This window comes from Branchiostoma lanceolatum, chromosome 4 (genome assembly GCF_035083965.1).
Source record: "Branchiostoma lanceolatum isolate klBraLanc5 chromosome 4, klBraLanc5.hap2, whole genome shotgun sequence".
Classification (NCBI taxonomy): Eukaryota; Metazoa; Chordata; class Leptocardii; order Amphioxiformes; family Branchiostomatidae; genus Branchiostoma; species Branchiostoma lanceolatum.
In genome coordinates this window covers 25,156,221-25,170,493 of record NC_089725.1, presented here as the reverse complement: position 1 = coordinate 25,170,493, position 14,273 = coordinate 25,156,221, and the positions used below count along the sequence as shown (strand labels likewise).

The 14,273-nt window shown below is 43.6% G+C and overlaps 1 protein-coding gene across 1 annotated transcript; it reads right to left on the bottom strand.

Moving 5' to 3' along the window:
• Positions 1-9,486: 9,486 nt before the first annotated feature.
• On the bottom strand, positions 9,487-13,657 carry LOC136433623 (cholinesterase 1-like). Its single transcript, XM_066426017.1, has 6 exons — positions 13,513-13,657; positions 13,069-13,319; positions 12,719-12,898; positions 11,067-12,125; positions 10,663-10,823; positions 9,487-10,316 (listed from the first exon to the last, which is right to left on the bottom strand). Exons 2-6 carry the CDS (start codon positions 13,302-13,304, stop codon positions 10,183-10,185), a joined length of 1,770 nt encoding a protein of 589 aa, XP_066282114.1. The 5' UTR covers positions 13,305-13,319; positions 13,513-13,657; the 3' UTR covers positions 9,487-10,182.
• Between the last annotated feature and the right edge of the window lie 616 nt (positions 13,658-14,273).

Sequence of the window (14,273 nt, the reverse complement as noted above, 5' to 3'; positions counted from 1 at the left end):
CGTATGCAATTGCTTATCAACGAGATGGCAAAAGAAACGGCGAACCGTACGCCATTGCCTATGACGAAGAGGACGAAACTCGACTAGAGCCTGTCATCGAGCAATCGAAGGACGCTGGTAGCTCTGATCAGAACATAGGAGAAAACTCAGCCGTGTCAGACGATGAGTGTATCCGTCCATATGCAGCTGCTTATTGCCAAGATGGCGAAGCAAACGGCGAACAAGACGTCCAACCATACGCCGTTGCTTATGACGAACAGGATGAACATTATGAGAACCAAACACCGACTGGACATTCTGTCAACAATACCCGGAGCGTCCGTGGAAAACCTGCAGCTGGCACCAGCTCCGGTATGTAAACTTTGTCACAGTGACAAGATGATGATTAATACCCACCACTAATGTAGTGGGGAGAAAGATTGAATGATGAATCGGGAATTGTTAAAGTGAATAATTTCATCCTCACAGGTTTGGGATATTTGCGAGCGGAAAAAATGTTTCAATGATTTTGTCTTTTAGTCCATATCACCTGCTCTCCTCAACAGGCCACAGAGGAATGCTAACTGAGGGAAGACATATTCATGGTTATATAAAGCCTTTACTAGTTCATACTCAAAGATGCACCTTGTTGAGGAATTGAAGCTACAAGAGTTTAAATGTGTTCTGCAGAGGCTGGTGGCGGCAAAATGGACGGCTTACGTCCCAACCAGGGGAACGCGCTGCGTCCAAACCCCATGTACAGTGGGGACGCATTACGTCACAACCCCATGTACGCCCCAAATGCTGTACAACCAAGGGCAGGTGGAGGTATGCTATATTCTTATAGATTAAGATTCTTCCAAATATTAGTAGCAGTTACTCAAAAAACTGGAGATGATTTTCGGAAACGGTCGCAGCTTTGAACGTTTTCCAAAACCATACCCAGTTGCTAGAGTAACTGCTCTTTAGCGTATCTCATACGGTGGGGGAAGACCAACAGTACATCCTGCAGCTGTGGTGAAGACCCCCAAGCCCAACAACATCTGATGCACAGCTGCAGACTTTCACCCACTTGCACAGACATGGACCTTCCAGAAGCCAACGAAACTGCACTGCCGGGACCGGGCGTAGAGAAACAGCGACAAGGTATGATGATGATGAGCGTGTCTCATTCCCTGGATGTATAACCTTCATCGACGCCTTGAGGTTCTTCCACGTTGTTACACTTGCTTTATAAAATGATTACCTCCGGGAAGGAGGTTCACCGCAGACGAGGGTATTGTTTTTGGTTGTGTGTGTGTGTGTGTGTGTGTGTGTGTGTGTGTGTGTGTGTGTGTGTGTGTGTGTGTGTGTGTGTGTTCGCACCTATAACTGAAGATCATTTTGTATACTTTGGCGATGTTGTTCATTTTACAGGTCACAAGTGTGTTGTATCTCGAACGTGTCTGGCATGTGTCATCACTAATGGCGTGGTCGTGGCAATACTGACGGTTCTATCAGCTCTTATTATCGCGATCTTCATTTCAGAGAGGCAAGGCAGTCAGATGGAAACGGTAAATTGTCGTCTTGACCTCCGGCTACATTAAATAAATAAATCAGAGGCATCTCTCAATGACGATTACGTAGCATTGGACATAAACATTTTTTGAAACCAAAACGCGTTTTTTTAGCTGTGAATTCTACCATGTTCCCTTCCCGTGTTTCTGGACGACCCTTTCGTTCTTTGTCCAACTCAGGCATGGACAGACCCCACCTTCATAGGTAAAACCACAGATGCCGTAACCCAACACATGGACTACACGTCATCTCCGCAGACCAGCACTGAAGGTGATACTTCTTTAATACCCATTAAGCTGGCGGTGGATACAATCATTTCACTCTGAAATGTCCCTGAACAGTGAACTAACCAGATAGATTCATGCACTGTCTCTTTTTAAATCTTTAGTTGCCAAATGCTAATTCTCAATTGCTTGGTCATACACACAAATACGTATTCATAACGTGCATAATGTTGCAATTTTCATTAACGATAGCATTCGTAAAAAAATCGTAACAGAAAACGATGCATGATGTAAAAGTTTTTTTTTTTAAATCAAACACAATATTTTGTCTTGAAGTAATCTGCTGATGTAGCAATGTTTCTTCTTCTTTATCCTCCTCAGAGAAAGAAAATAGCGAGCCCAAACAGTCGAAAATTGTCTTCGGAAAAGAAGGAGAAGAAGTTGGCCAGTTTTCCGACCCAAGCGCTGTTGTGGTGTCCCCTGACAATGAGATATTTGTAGCTGACTTTTCAAACAGGCGAGTTCAAGTCTTCAACATGACGGGCGCGTACCTCCGCCATTTCCCAACCATTGTATCAGAGGACGACTCCGGGACGATCGAACCCAATGAAGTTTCCATTGACGGGGAGGGTCACCTGTGGGTGCTTGGGGATGATGACTCTTGGGCAGGGTTTATCGTTCGGTATACGAAAGTGGGACGTCTTCTAACAACATTTCAGGCAACATTGTCCAACAGTTCTTTGTTGGGCATGGCGGTGGACACACTTCGTGATATTGTCGTAGTAACGGAGTCGTGGAAAGATGCATGGGGGAACTTTGAGTATGGGCAAGTAAAGCTACTGCATTTTAATGGCACGGTCGTTCGTAAGTTTAGGACGGGGCAGGGCCCGCAGTCCCCCGGACGGGTCGCTGTGGGACGGGAAGGAAACCTGTTCTTTACCGACCACATGGGGGGTACACGCGTGTATGTCTATAACAACACTGGCCACTACCTTTTCAGTTTGGTAGGTGACAAAATTGGTGAGGGTCAGACAGAAATCGACGACGGTCAGGCTGAAGAGGTCTCAGGAGTCTGTACGGACAGTTCAGGGAACATTCTCGTGGCGTACGGGTTAGGCGGGACGGTGGACCTCTTTACAAAAGTCGGGCGGTATTTTGGCCGCGTCGTTTCCGGTATGTTCCGGGCTGACAGCATCGCAGTAGCACCGGGTGGGCAGCTGGTAGTAGCAAGTTATGAAAACAGCACCGTCACTATATTCTCACATTATTGATCCAGTAAACTAACACTTATGTTTCTGAGTTCTGTGTGACATTTGTTCCAGAAGCAGCCATCCTCCCCCCCACTGACCCTTCTCGTCATTTCCCTCGGTTCAAGAAATGACAAATGATTGTGGATATTGAACATGTAACTGTAGCCTGGGATGGCGGATCAAAGCTACCATCAATGCGTCTTTCCTAATGGGCACATGGAAATAATGTTAACTTGATTAACGGATAATAAGTTCATAAACTATGAATGTCAGACAGCATCACCGTTTATCAATTGAAAAGATACTAATTGGTCTTATGTATTAATATGTGTTTATTACAGTGGATCCTGATATCCAGTCCACACAATGTATCAGTTTAAGTAATTGTTTCTGTCCATCTAGTGTCTGTAGACCCATCCGTATGGTTGAGCAGTATGGTTGATGTATAGTTTTGTGCTGTGAACAAATAACAGCTAGGCTGTCAATACAAATACATTCGAAAGAACGTAGGAATATATAGTGATGTGTACATCGTAATGTGGACAAGCACAGAGCCATCAAAGTAAATACAGTCCAACGGGAATTCCTACGTAAAAGAAGAATTTGACATATTTGTTAGCGATAGACAAAGAATATTTCAGTATATACAAATACAATAATTACTATTTGAAAAATCTAGGTGTTTGTGCAATTCTTTCTTAATGTTTCTGAAGATATACATTCCAAATCGATGTATGTCCAAAGCAAAGAAAAATCCTTCCGTCGCTATTCATCACAGACGAGTAGGCAGTACAGGCTATTTCCTTCGCGCCATGTGCGAGCGAAGTCCCAGGGAACTTTGCTTCAAAGGAATTTAACAAATTCGTTTTGACGAGACAAAGAATGCTTCTGTATATATGAAAATACAAAGATGATAACTGAAAATTCGCTTGGTGTTTGTGCATTTCTTTCTCTGTGACTCCCGAGATATCTTTTCACCATCCATGTCCAATGTAAAGCAAAACTCTTGGCGTCCTCTGTGGTTAATCACGACTGATGAATATGCACTACAGGCAACCTACTTACCTACCTAGTACCTAGTACATGCTACTTCTTCTGAAAAGAACTAGACATGCAGAGTGAAAACGTACACACCAGCCAGATGATAAAGGCTCAGTTGCAGTAGCCAAAATACAGCTTTGCTGTCGGCACGGGCGTCTGAAGCAGCGGGGTCGCAGGACCGACTCATCATCAGGGTGTCTTTGATAGACATTAACAGGTCAACAATGCATGTATACATGGACATCGTCATAGACATGTCCTTGCTATGTGAAGATTTAGCTCATGTTCCATAAATAAACTGGTAGCGTATGTGACAATGTTTGTTGTATGCACGTATGTAGGTATAATCTGGAGCTGAATCTGGAGCAAGCATCATCCAAAAAACACATTCAACTATAAAAGGAAATATAAGATCAATACCATGACGGTACTTTTTCCACCCTTAATCACTGCCAACTATCCATCCGGTATTGCTTCAACTTCTATGCTGAGCATGCCGTAGGGCTAACCTATAGTAAGTTAAACACTGACAGTTAAAGAAAACACCACCAAAGGTAACAGCTCGACTAAGTCTTATTCGATGTAATGATCTTCTTTCAGCACGTTTACGAATGGAGGACAGACCTTTCTGTTAGCAGTAGTGTTAATCCATGATAAGGAATGCAATACAACACTGAAAGTCAAACCAAACAGCAGCCCTTTTGAAATGACACAGAAAAGGAATTGTAATGCCTTATCTCACCACATCTCTTTTAATCAAGACCACAGTCAGCATAGTAATCCTATTGTGGGTTTTACATCGCCACTGCGGTCTTGGGTAATGTGTACAAATACAATCATTTACACAAATTTCATGTCCATTTTCCAAAACTTATGAAGAAGTTACAGGACCTTTGTAAATTAATTGATTTTCGGGTGTGATATGATCGTTCTGTGTTGTAAGATTTCATCGATAGATAGAATAATAGGAATTTTAATTTGCAAGCAGGACGACCAGATTGTGAATTTTGATCAATGAACCGTCTAGGGTAGGCCCTGGCAGCATTTCAGATATTTTCTTTCCAGACTGATAGAAGTTTTTTGCCAGCAAGACAAACATATTGTAAATTCCACACAATGATTGTCTGCTGACCCATTTTGATCAATGTACAATCATGTGGGTCACGGGTAAGCCATAACGTCTGTAGCATTTCATATATTTCATTTCCAGACTGATAGGAATTTCGTGATCGTCACCACGACAAACCGATTGTAAATGCCGCACAATAATTGTCTGGTCACCAATTTTAATCACTCCGCCAACATGGACATGTCAATAGCAGATTTTTACAAAAGTCGAAACAGTCAGACTGTCTTTCGTGCGGTCTTCATCTTTCCAGTGGCTCCTTCCGCAAGGACAAGATTACAAAAGGATACAAGATCGTATAGAAAGCACTGTAGATTTACTAGTGCGTAGATGTATGGTCTGACCCGGACTACTGATGGATGCGATGAACAAGACAGATGACGATTCTACCAGCGATACTGGCTATGAAGTACCCAACAACATGGAAGACACACAATCAGACCTGCCTCATATCCGTGACTCTTCTGACTCTACAACAGTGCCTGCGGATCAACATGACATGCAACCCCAGCTGCACCAGGTCCCGACCAATCCAGGAGAGCAGAAGGATATCTCATCCGGCCACGCAGAAGACCGGTCGCGGGACGTCCATAGCGACGCTTCGACTGAATACTCTAACAAAGATGACGGACTTGGCTGCAGCCCTGACAAGGGCGAAGAACGTTCCTCATTATCGACTGCCTGCACTTCCTACATAAACATCAGCAAAACTGAACAGAATCAAACACTTTACGATGAAAGGCCTTCGCTACCAGCAGTGTGCACTCCAAATACACAAGTTGAACGGAATAAGGCAATCTACGTTGACAATCCCTTTGTAGAGAAAGAAGAATCCCCGCCAAAAGACATCTACAATACCAAAGGTTGTAACGCCAATTACGTAGTGCAATACCAGCTGAAGGACACCTCTCGTAAAGAAGCATCAGCCTCTGCGTACCTACGTGGTGGAGATGTCGATGATGCCTCTTTGGACAGGCCAGATGTCCAGGTCCATGATGCAAACAGCAAAGCACAAGACGTCAACCAGGATGAAACTCGACCAAATACTGTCACCAAAGAATCGAAGGACGCTGAAAGCTGTGATCAGAACAAAGCGGAAAAGACAGCTGTGTCTGACGATGAGTGTATCCGTCCGTATGCAGTTGCCTATCACCGAGATGACAAAAGAAACGGCGAACCGTACGCCATTGCCTTTGCCGAACAGCATGAAACTCGACCAGTGCCTATCATCAAACAATCGAAGGACGCTGACAGCTTTGATCAGACTAAAGCAGAAAACTCAGCCGTGTCCGACAATGAGTGTATCCGTCCATATGCAACTGCTTATTGTCGAGATGGCGAAGCAAACGGTGAACAAGACGTCCAACCATACGCCGTTGCCTATGACGAACGGGATGAACATTATGAGAACCAAACACCGAATGGACATTCGCAGAGCGTCCATGGACAACCTGCAGCTGGCACCAGCTCCGGTAAGCTAACTTTGCCACAGTGACAAGATAATGATTACTATCCATTTGTAATGTAAGCTAGTGTGAAAAAAAACAGGAATCGGGTATTGTTTCGCGGATTATTTCATCCTCAGAGGTTTGGAATTATTAGTATCTTGATATTCGCGAGCGGAAAAAATCTTTTAATCATTATTTAGTCCATTACACCTGTCTCTCTCAATGTAACAGGCCAAATGGGAATGCTTACTGAGGAAAGACATTTATGGTTATATAAAGCCTTTATCATACTCAATTCCTAAAGATACAGATTGTTAAGGAATCGAGGCGTAAAAGGCAACGGGGCAATATACAGACAATCGACAAGCATCTTGTACCTCTCATCTGTTTAAATGTGGCCTGCAGGGGCTGATGACGATAAAGCGGACGGATTACTTTCCAACCCCATGTACAGTGGGAACGCGTTGCGCCCAAACCCCATGTACAGTGGGAACGCATTACGCCACAACCCTATGTACGCCCAAAATGCTGTACAACCAAGGGCTGGAGGAGGTAGGGTACATAAGTTAAGTTTCTTCCAAATAGCAGTAACTCAAGCAACCGGATATGATTTTTGGAAACGGTCGCAAATTTGAACGTTTTGCAAAACCATAGCCGGTGGCCTGAGTAACTGCTATTTAGTGTATGTCATTACCTTGAAGTCTAACTTTTGTCGACGTCTTAATTCCACGCTGTTACACTTACTTTATAAAATGCTTTATAAATTCCCTCCAGGAAGGAGATTCACCTCCGACGAGGGAATTGTTTTTGGTTGTGTGTGTGTGTGTGTGTTCGCACCTTTAACTGAAGATCATTTTGCATACTGCGGCGATGTGGTTCATTTTACAGGTCACAGGTGTGCTGTATCTCGAACGTGTCTGGCAGGTGCCATCACTAAGGGTGTGGCCGCGGCAATAATTACGGTTCTATCAGCTCTTATTATCGCGACCTTCATGTCAGGGAGGCAAGGCAGTCCCGTGCAAACGGTAAGTTGTCTTATTCATTTGCGGCTACACCAGAAAACTAAACAGCGACATCAGCAATATTATTAATCTCAATGACGATTAAGTTGTATTGAACATAAACATTTTTTTTAAAACAAACACGCATTTTCTAGGTGTGAATTCTAGCATGATCCCTTCCTATGTGTTACAAAACGACTATTTCGTTCTTTGCCCAACTCAGACATGGACAGACCCCACCTTCATTGGTAAAACCACAGATGACGTAACCCAACACATGGACTATACGTCATCTCCGCAGACCAGCACTGAAGGTGATACTTGTTTAAAACCCATAACGTTGGCTAGGTGGACACAATCATGTCACTCTCTGCTATTTCTGATATCACTTTCTTTCTTAAGTTATATCTTCCAAATTCTATCATGAATGGATCGTGAATTGAACTTCTCACCTGCCTGTTCATACACACAAGATGATGGATTTTGATGACGTGCACAATGTTACAATTTCCATCAAAGATGCTAAAGTACTGCTAAACGCAAAATGCAATAGAAAACACAAAATGTGTACGTTTTTTTTACTCAAACTTAATATTTTGTCCTCTGTAATCTACAGAAGTAGCAATGTTTCCCCTTCTCCCTCTTAATCATCCTCAGAGAAAGGAAGTAACGAGTCCAAACAATCGAAGATTGTGTTCGGTGAAGAAGTGGGCCAGTTTGATGACCCAAGCGCTGTTGTGGTGTCTCCTAGCAACGAGATATTTGTAGCTGACTATTTAAACAGGCGAGTTCAAGTCTTCAACATGACGGGCGCGTACCTCCGCCAGTTCCCAACCATTGTATCAGGGGAGGACTCCGGAATGATTGAACCCGAAGATATTTCAATTGACGGGGAGGGTCACCTGTGGGTGCTTGGGAATGATGACTTGGGGACAGGGTTGATTGTTCGGTATACGAAAACGGGACGTCTCCTAGCAACACTTTATGAAGCACTCAACAGCAGTTCTTTGTTGTGCATGGCGGTGGACACGCTTCGTAGTCTTGTTGTTTTAGTAGAGTCAACCTCATTGGCAGAGTCCTGGGATGATTATGACGAAGTAAAGCTACTGCATTTTAATTAATAAGTTTATTGCAAATTCATGCCCGAAGGCTAAATGCAAATAACATACATAAAAGAACAGTGTACAAAATAGGTATAAAAGCTGCTTATCTAAATTATACAAATGTAATTGTCTATAACTAGGGAAGGGTTTGACTTCTCTTTTGTAAGCAATGGCACGGTCGTTCGCAAGTTTAGGACGGGGCAGGGCCCGGAGTCCCCCGGGCGGGTCGCTGTGGGACGGGAGGGAAACCTGTTCTTTACCGACCACATGGGGGGTACACGCGTGTATGTCTATGACAACACTGGCCACTACCTTTTTAGCTTTGGGGGTGACAAAATTGGTGACATCAGTGACGGTCAGGCCGGAGAGGTCTCAGGTGTCTGTACGGACAGTTCAGGGAATATTCTCGTGTCGACCGGGTCAGGCGGGACGGTGGAGCTGTTTACAGAAGACGGGCGGTACGTTCGCCGCGTCGTTTCCGACATGTTCAGAGCTGACAGCATCGCAGTATCACCGGGTGGACAGCTGGTAGTAGCAAGCTATCAAAGCAGTACCGTCACTGTATTCTCACATTATTAATTCAGCAAATATTAGCTTTTTCTAGTTATTTTTAAGTTCCAGATCCAGAAGTAGCCGTCCTTCTCCAACTGACGCCTCTTGTTTTCACCCATTTCCCTCGAATGAAGAAATGACAGATGTAACTGTCGCCTGTGATCAATGAAAACACCAAGCAGATCTAACGGTTGCAAAGACTGTATCCAATTGGCAAAAGGAGTTCTTTTTATTATTGCAACCCGAGTCAATGCACCTTTCCCAATGGGCACATGCATGGAAATAATCAGATAGTAATGCATGGTAACAAGTTGTTTATGAATCTATGTATAACTGTATATCAGTTTAAAAAGATACTAGTTGGTGTGTAGCGATGATCGATGTGTTTATGATAGTAAATCTTAATGTCCCGTCCACACAATGTAGCAGTTAAGTAATTGTTTCTGTCTATAAAGCGTCTAAAGACCTATCCATATGTGAAAATTTTATGTAGTATGCTCGATATGCAGTTTTGTGTTGCAAACAAATAGTAGGTTGTCAAGCTAAATGTAGTCAAAACAACTTGGATGGCATAATCAAAAGAAATTGTCATGTGTACATTGCAATTGTAATGTGAACGAACATAGAACTATCAAATTTAAAACAGTCCAACCTGAATGCTATATGTACAGAGGAAATTAACACATTTGTTTTGATAAGACAAAGAATATCTTCTGTATATGAAAATGATAAATTCTGTTTACAAAAATCATAACTAAAATTTCGCTTGGTGATTGTGCAATTCTTTCTCTGTGACTCTGGGGATATGTTTTCATAATACATGTCCAGTGCAAAGCAAAACTTTTGGTGTCTGTCGTTAATCACGACGAATGAGTAGGCAGTACAGTACTTTTGAAAATAACTAGGCGTGCAGAGTGAAAACGTACACAGCAGCCAGGTTATAAAGGCTCAGTTGCAGTAGCCAAAACACAGCTTTGCTGTCGGCACGGGCGTCTGAAGTAGCGGGTTCGCAGGACTGACTCATCATCAGGGCATCTGTAATAGACATTTAACAGGTCAACCATGTGTACATGGACATCTTCATAGACATGCCATTGGTATGTGCGGATTTAGCTTACGTTTCGTAAAGAAAATGGTTGTATGAATCTATGTATGTATATATATGTACGAGCATTCATTCATGTTTGTTTAACGGTACGTACTTGCTATACACGAGTATAATCTATAAGTCATGCAATTTAACATCATTTAAATTGTCTGTGAATCCACCAACTGACATTAATATGAGTGTTTACTGTGATGCAGAAGGAAAATGAATATCTAAAACCACTTTAATCCGGCTTATTAAGTGATCAGTGTGCGACAATCTGACTGAACGGACCTGTCTTTGCTATGAGCGGATTGACGTAGTCCTCCCAGAAGTCACACGCGGCGAACCTCGGACCCATCCTCATGCGAGGAGCATGCGTGTCCAACACCGTGTAGCCTCCGTCGGTCTGGTTAAAGGCACCCCATGTCGTCTCGTCGTTGTTGTTGGGGTTGCTACGAAAACAATCAGGGCAAAGTCGAGTTAATGTTAGTATTGCAGTCAAATGTTGATGTATAATATTGATAAATCAAATATCAAAATTATGAACCTGGTATTACCGACAGACTTCAAATTTGACAGAGCGGTCCATCGAATAACTCTACGGAATATCGGACAGAATCTATGAGATGTTTTGAAAAAAAAAAACGTTTTGTCTTTTTTAAATCAAAAATTGGATGGAACTGAAGAGGAGTTACCCCGTTCTGGCGAAGTTTGCCCAGTGACGCATGATCCTGCGAGACAGCTCCACTTCCTCCACGGTGTACCCCAAGGCAGCATCCAGGGGCCGGCCGAACACGAACTCTATCTCCGCGCCGTGGACCACTCCCATCCAGTCAGGCCATGCCGAGTTCGAGGCTCGGTGAGCAAACTCGTACATGTATGTCGCTGCCCCCTGTCGGACGTGAGCATGCGCAGTGGTTACATCGGGGCAAAAGTTGAAGTAGTCTCCATAGAGAAGGCCAAATGCATCCCGGTACATGGTTTCCTCCTCATGGTGTAACCATGCATATGCAGTGTATTGGTAGACAACGGCATCCACTGCAAACTCGTTTAACCCGGGAATGTAGTATTGGATTCCCTTGATGAACTGTTCCTTGGTGATGGCACTGCTTGTGTTGCTGCTAAATCCGGGAAGATCCTCAATGAGAAATAACGTTGGCTCATTTGTGTTCGAACCGATCAGAATGTCGATCTTTTTGAAGTTGCCATTTTTGAGGGCATCTCCGGGGTTTTCCACGAGGAAGCTTCCATCGATGACAGGGAAAAACCGTGTATCCCTCAACACAGATGTGTCAACAAGATACTGCCCATCCTTGTCTCTGAGACAAGCGATGATAGCGTCCATGCCTTTGTCCGGTGGGCACCCAACACTTTCTGCGAAGCGTATTGTTTTGTTGTACGCAGCCGATGCTGAATCTCGGCCCCACGGCATCACCACGGCTCCACTCTGCACGATGCCGCGATTGAAGAGGTCTCTGCTGTCCAGCGACATCTGAAGATACCCGATACTTATCCCGCCTGCGCTTTCACCAAAAAGTGTCACCAATCTGGGGTCACCTCCGAATGACGCGATGTTTTCTTTCACCCACCTGAGGGCCATGGCCTGATCCGTGAGCCCCATGTTCCCAGGAGCGCCCTCTGTCCCAGTGTACAGGAACCCCAGCGTGCTGACTCGGTAGTTCACGGTCACAACGACGACTCCCTCCGCGGCTGCAAGGTACTTTCCATCGTACAGGTCAAGCACCGAAGCACCGCTGAAAGAATATTCACTCAGAAAATACTCAGGATTCTTGTATTATAAATCTTGCCAAACAATTCCGTCTGAAGTGACGACGGTTGACCCGCTTTATGCTTAGGTCACATTCCCAAGCCGGTATGGGTTAATATCCCAGTCAAAAGCCAAATAAAAAAACGCATATCAAGAAAATACACAATTTGTAGTTAGGAGTAATTTTTAACGTTTTTTTTTTGGTCTTTTGTTGTCTTTTATATCGTATTTTTCGTTCCCGCTAGGTGCCCGACCGGGCCCCGGATTGGAAATGTGACCTAAGCATTAGATAGCATATTTGTTGATTAACAACTGACATGGCCCACATGCTGGCGATTAGAATGCGCAGTAGAAAACTTCAGCAGCTTGTGACATTTTTTTGAAAAATTCATTTATAATCACATCTAATGAAGGGAAGTTGATTCAGTAGATACGCCCTTTGCAGATTTTATAAGAAGACACTGATGGGGGATAATGGATATTTATAAGAAAACCTCCGTGATATGATATAGGCAAATGCAATGAAATGATAATCAAACATTCCAATATACATACAAGATCATCTTGTGTAAAACCTACATTTGGAAACTCCCTCCATAACTCCAGACCAGCACGGCGGCTCCGGTGGGGACGGGAGTTGGCTGCCACACGTTCAGGTACAGACAGTCCTCGCTGATTGGTCCGTCTGGCGTCCAGGTGTTGTAGATGCTATCTTTTCTTCCGAAGAAGGCGACATCCTGAATGCAAGCACTTGGTTTGCTAAGAAGAGGAAAATCACTTCATTAAAAAATGATCCTAGTCTTGAATTTTACTATTGATGACGGCTTCCAAGCCCATAATTTTTATAATAAACTGGGATAAATTCCCTCTTCTTCCAGCTATATCAGAAATAGAACATATGTCACTATAGAGAAACTAATGACAACCACCTTGTTGCGTTGTATATCCCGTCCCATGCCTCCATGGGTTCGGCCCGTCTGAACCGCCGTTCTCCGACTGGCGGCTGTGCGAACGGGATTCCCAGGAAGGCGTGAACCGTCGTCCCAAGCACGTCCAACTCCAGCCCGACAACTCGTCCTGCCGGCGTCGTCACATCAGCCACGGCTTCTACTTCTAGTGAGGAGAACAACGCAGCAAGGACTGCTATAAGGATGTGATGGGCCATGTCGGATCCCTTTGCCTAGATGCAGGGAGAAATGATGACGACATAAGGCATGGTAAACAAACAAACTGCGATTATGGAAAGGTTTAGAGCTTGTTAGATTTGTTGTACCCACATGCATTACCCACGAATATTCCGACAGTGCAAAGGGCTAGCAAATATCTCATGTAACAGTAGTGCAAACCTACGAATAACATGAATCAACCATGACCTTCTTTCACAGTGCCACTCTAGCTTCAGGCAACACTTCTGCAGACACACACGGTCAGCTGTTCTTATGGCATTTGGCTGCGATGGCCCTGAAATTCAAGCAGCTTCCCAACTGGCCCCCAGCTAATTCAAGTTCAGGTTAGCTTTTGACCAGACTGACTTTTGAACCCACTGACTCTTGACCCTAGTTGTGTGTTGTCACATCAGCCACTGCCTGTACCTAACAGCCCTGACACCAGGCAGATTTTAGCTAGTATCTGAAGCAGCATTTCCAATGTCGTTAGTGCCCTGCGATAATGGTTGACACCGACAACAATATCTACATTCTGAACTAGAGTTCCAGGACCCCATACCTTCGCCAACTGATGCTAGCCTTTTCGAGTGGCATGTCATAATTTTTTTTCCATTTATTATGAAAATAAGGACATCTACTCTCTAGTATGAAAGTCTTATCTTGCAAAAGAAGGTTATTGTAGTATTTCCTCATAAATTATGTAAATGAGGCCCTGATTTGCATAATTTGTGTCTGATAATGTCCACATCTACTTAAATTCCAAATTCTGCAAACATGAAATCCCAATCATTTACCATAATGGAATTATAGTTTTTTTGTAATTAATTATGCAAATCAGGTATTTATTTGCATGATTGATATCTATCAGAATTTCTCTTTCTCAGTTGTACAAAATCTACACAACTGACTTTCCCTCCCAAGACTGGCAAGACCTATCTACCACTCAATAATTATGACCAAAGCATGTC

Coding starts and splice junctions, on each gene's coding strand:
- LOC136433623 (XM_066426017.1), bottom strand. CDS start 13,304: ATGGCCCATCACATCCTTATAGCAGTCCTTGCTGCGTTGTTCTCCTCA. Junction 12,899..13,068: donor GGGATATACAACGCAACAAG/GTGGTTGTCATT, acceptor TCCTCTTCTTAG/CAAACCAAGTGCTTGCATTC. Junction 10,824..11,066: donor GCAAACTTCGCCAGAACGGG/GTAACTCCTCTT, acceptor TTGTTTTCGTAG/CAACCCCAACAACAACGACG.